The 3,349-nt window shown below is 35.0% G+C and overlaps 1 protein-coding gene across 1 annotated transcript in view; it reads right to left on the bottom strand.

The window, feature by feature from the left end:
• LOC110459142 (carbohydrate sulfotransferase 2-like) overlaps positions 1 to 1,653 on the bottom strand; it is a 20,699-nt gene extending 19,046 nt beyond the window's left edge. Inside the window, exon 1 of the mRNA XM_021511248.1 lies at positions 1,071 to 1,653. Within this exon, the coding sequence (XP_021366923.1) occupies positions 1,071 to 1,267 (197 nt within the window). The 5' untranslated portion in view covers positions 1,268 to 1,653. The remainder of the gene's footprint in view (positions 1 to 1,070) is intronic.
• Between the last annotated feature and the right edge of the window lie 1,696 nt (positions 1,654 to 3,349).

Raw genomic sequence — 3,349 nt, 5'->3', positions numbered from 1 at the left:
CACCCGAATCGACCGGATGGACTAGTTTTTCACCAAAAACAATTGAATTGATAATATTTTTTATCTGGTAAAAATGTGATATGATTACACTAGAAGTTTATTCATAGGCATTCCGTTCAGAGAGTTTAGTCCAACTTGGTCCTAACGCAGATTGATATCAACTAAATGAATTATTTACCAAGGAAACAGGCATCTAAGTATAAATTTGTTTGACATGGTTAAATTACAACGAACTGGAGAAGGGTAGATCTAGTCTTATAACATAGGGAACACTAATGTGCCCAATAGCCGAGGCGGTCAGTCTTACATGTATAGCGTAATGTTATTTAAATGTATTGCGACACGTTGTTGCATTAGTGGGTTAATATTGCCAGTATTCCAGACTCTGCAATGTACTGTTGTGGCTAGAAAGAAAGAAAAAACACACAAACATCCATTCTGCGGAATTAGTTTGTTTTGTTCTCGCAGTCAATATCTATATTAAAGGTAGATAATAGGAGTATTATAAGTTAATGTTGATTCTTGTCTAGTTAAGCTTTGAATAACATACTGATAATAATAATAATACATTCATACATACATGTACAGGTATGAAACTTGTAGATCATTTCCATAAAGGAGTTGTTTTGTTAGGATGGTGAAAAAAATGCAGCCAGTCGACAGCTTTTGCTACACTTCCATTCAAAGTACTATTCCTCTTTCACTGTTGAATAATTTAAACTGAACATTTCGTTTCTCCCGGACTACAGTGCATTTTCCTGAGTTAACGAACGTCAGTAAAATAAGAGGAAGAATGATAAATAGATACGTAGATATTCCATTTGATTCGAAATCATAATGATCTTCAAAGACATTAAATTTCAAAACTAAATTTCTGCATAAAAAACATGGAGGAATCTTCATGTATTGAGCCGGTAAATAAAGTTGCCATATTCAGAACTCAATAAAAGATAACGATACAAGGAATAAGAGTCCTTTCGAAAAACCGTCTCATATCAAGAGATGTTCTCGGTCAGATTTAGAAACGCTATAATAAAATTAAAAATCACAAATGAGAAAAGTATACATACCTTTTCACCTCTCCATGAAATCCTATTTTGTGGATACTACCAATCATATGTTGACGATAAAACATATACAGGAACGTTAAACACAGTAAGGATGCTACAGTAAACTTACAACTAGGCCTACGCCGAAGTAACATTTTGCTGTTGACTGATGTTTGCGCATTTACCACGAAATAGCATTCACGAACGTCCGGTAACATGTGCAGCTAATTACCTACAGCAGTGTTTGCCGTGTTTAGAACATATAACTATATGTAGGCACAGTCCAATACCCGGCTGTCACAATGGTGGTGTCTATTCATCTAAAGTAAATACAGCCACATGGTGCGTCATATGCATTTACGTGTGAAGTCTGCTGAATCGCCTGTCAAGAAATGTGGTACAACATTCCATGTTCCATCAATGAACCATCAATATCCCATCATTTTACAACAAATAAAACCTGGTTTGTATGCAAAAAAAATAACATGAGTACAGTATGTGTGTGTGTGTGTGTGTGTGTGTGTGAGTGTGAGTGTGTGTGTGTGTTTGTGTGTGTGTATGCCAAGATGTATACACAAAAGTGCACACAGTTATTTGGTATATACGTATAGCCCTAAAAATAGCCATGGTTGTTCCTTATAGTTGAATCTAAAACAACACAAAACGTTTAGAATGCATATTTGCTCAATATTCATTCAAATCTGATAAAAGCACATGTTTAATAAAAAAATAAAAATAAAAAAGGCTGTCATTTCATCGCCAAACAAATTCAACTTATCGGAACTGAGAATTACATACACCGCGCAAAATATTGCATATAGTAAAGCAAGACGATGCAGAATGCCGAACAATATTGGCAATATCGTCATCACAGTGCAAATACAAATAATGCAAAAATTGAATTGAAATCAGTGTTACAGGGAAATTATACACAAATTTGAAATTAATCCAGTTATTGTAATAAATAGTACAAGTTAATCTTATTCATTAAGACGTAGAAATTCTGTTAAGAGGGGAAAGCTTCTGGGTTTTTTCCCCACTATTTTTCCCATACACATCATTTGTTACTGTCCGAAATTGAACGCCCCAGTTGTGGTCACTTCGTATATGGAGTACTGGAATTAGACCTTTCTCATTTTGGGGTAGACCTAGCACGGAGCAAAGAGACAGAGACCCAGACAAGTAAATACAGGGGTCATTTCAAAAATAATGTTATATGGAACGTAGCGTATAGGGTATGTCAGAGTGTGTACACGCACATGTACGTGACTACAGGTAAGCGAACAGGTAACATCATATGGAGACACAATATACATTTCGTAGCTCACTGCAGCAAGTATGTAACCGTGGTAATTGATATGTTAATGTCTCCACTAAGGATCTCACCCGGGACCTCTGTTGTATTATTCTGACGCCGAATTGAATGAGTTAATAAAAAAAATTCACCGAACCCGGTGTTAGATTCATTTTCGGTAAAAATGCCACCAATCCCCAAAAAGGTGTAAAATTACTCCACAAAAAGGGGCGTAGCGCCCATAGAAAAAAAAACGGGCTTACACATAAAAAATCTTTGTATACCCAATGTCTAAACATCGACAATTTAACAATAACAAAAGATGACATAATGTAATCAAAATAATAACATAATTGTATTTAATCAATAACTTAATATGTATACATTTTGTAATTCTTCCCGGAATCCATGTTCGTCTATTACTTCCAATCCAGTTTTTTCGGTGTTATGTTGTGGTCTGGTAAATTACAAACATCAATTTACGAAACGAAGAAAGCAGCTAATACTTCCAACGTCAAAAAAGTATAAAAAAAAAAAAAAAAAAAGCTATCACAAATGGTATCTCTTGAACTTTTAGCCATAATGCTTTCTCTGGGATAGAATATCTAGTCTATCTATTTCCTAAATAACTACCACCACTTATTATCCTTTTCTGATGGAGAGTTGGGTTGTACAAATTCTACGTCATATTAAAAAACAAAAATATCTGAAATAAAGCCACATGAGACTGAGTTGTCTCTTGAGAAACGTGTTTTAGAAAACCGCGCATTCGGAAATTAAAGTATATCATACCTTTGAACGTGTTCCTCTAAAGATCTCAGCGCGCTCTTTTTGATTGAATTTGTCTAGAAAGAGTTACGTGTGTTTTTAGAAATACATTTTCGAGATAAATAGGTGAAAATCAGAATATTAACGAGAATTTCGGACAATGTCAATATGTATTTGCAATTATTTGCTGTTTCCCGCATGACTGACCCACTAAAAATGAGGGGGGGGGGGGGGGGGT

The sequence above is a fragment of the Mizuhopecten yessoensis genome, unplaced genomic scaffold, assembly GCF_002113885.1.
Source record: "Mizuhopecten yessoensis strain PY_sf001 unplaced genomic scaffold, ASM211388v2 scaffold9977, whole genome shotgun sequence".
NCBI lineage: Eukaryota > Metazoa > Mollusca > Bivalvia > Pectinida > Pectinidae > Mizuhopecten > Mizuhopecten yessoensis.
This window is presented reverse-complemented; position numbering and strand designations above follow the sequence as displayed.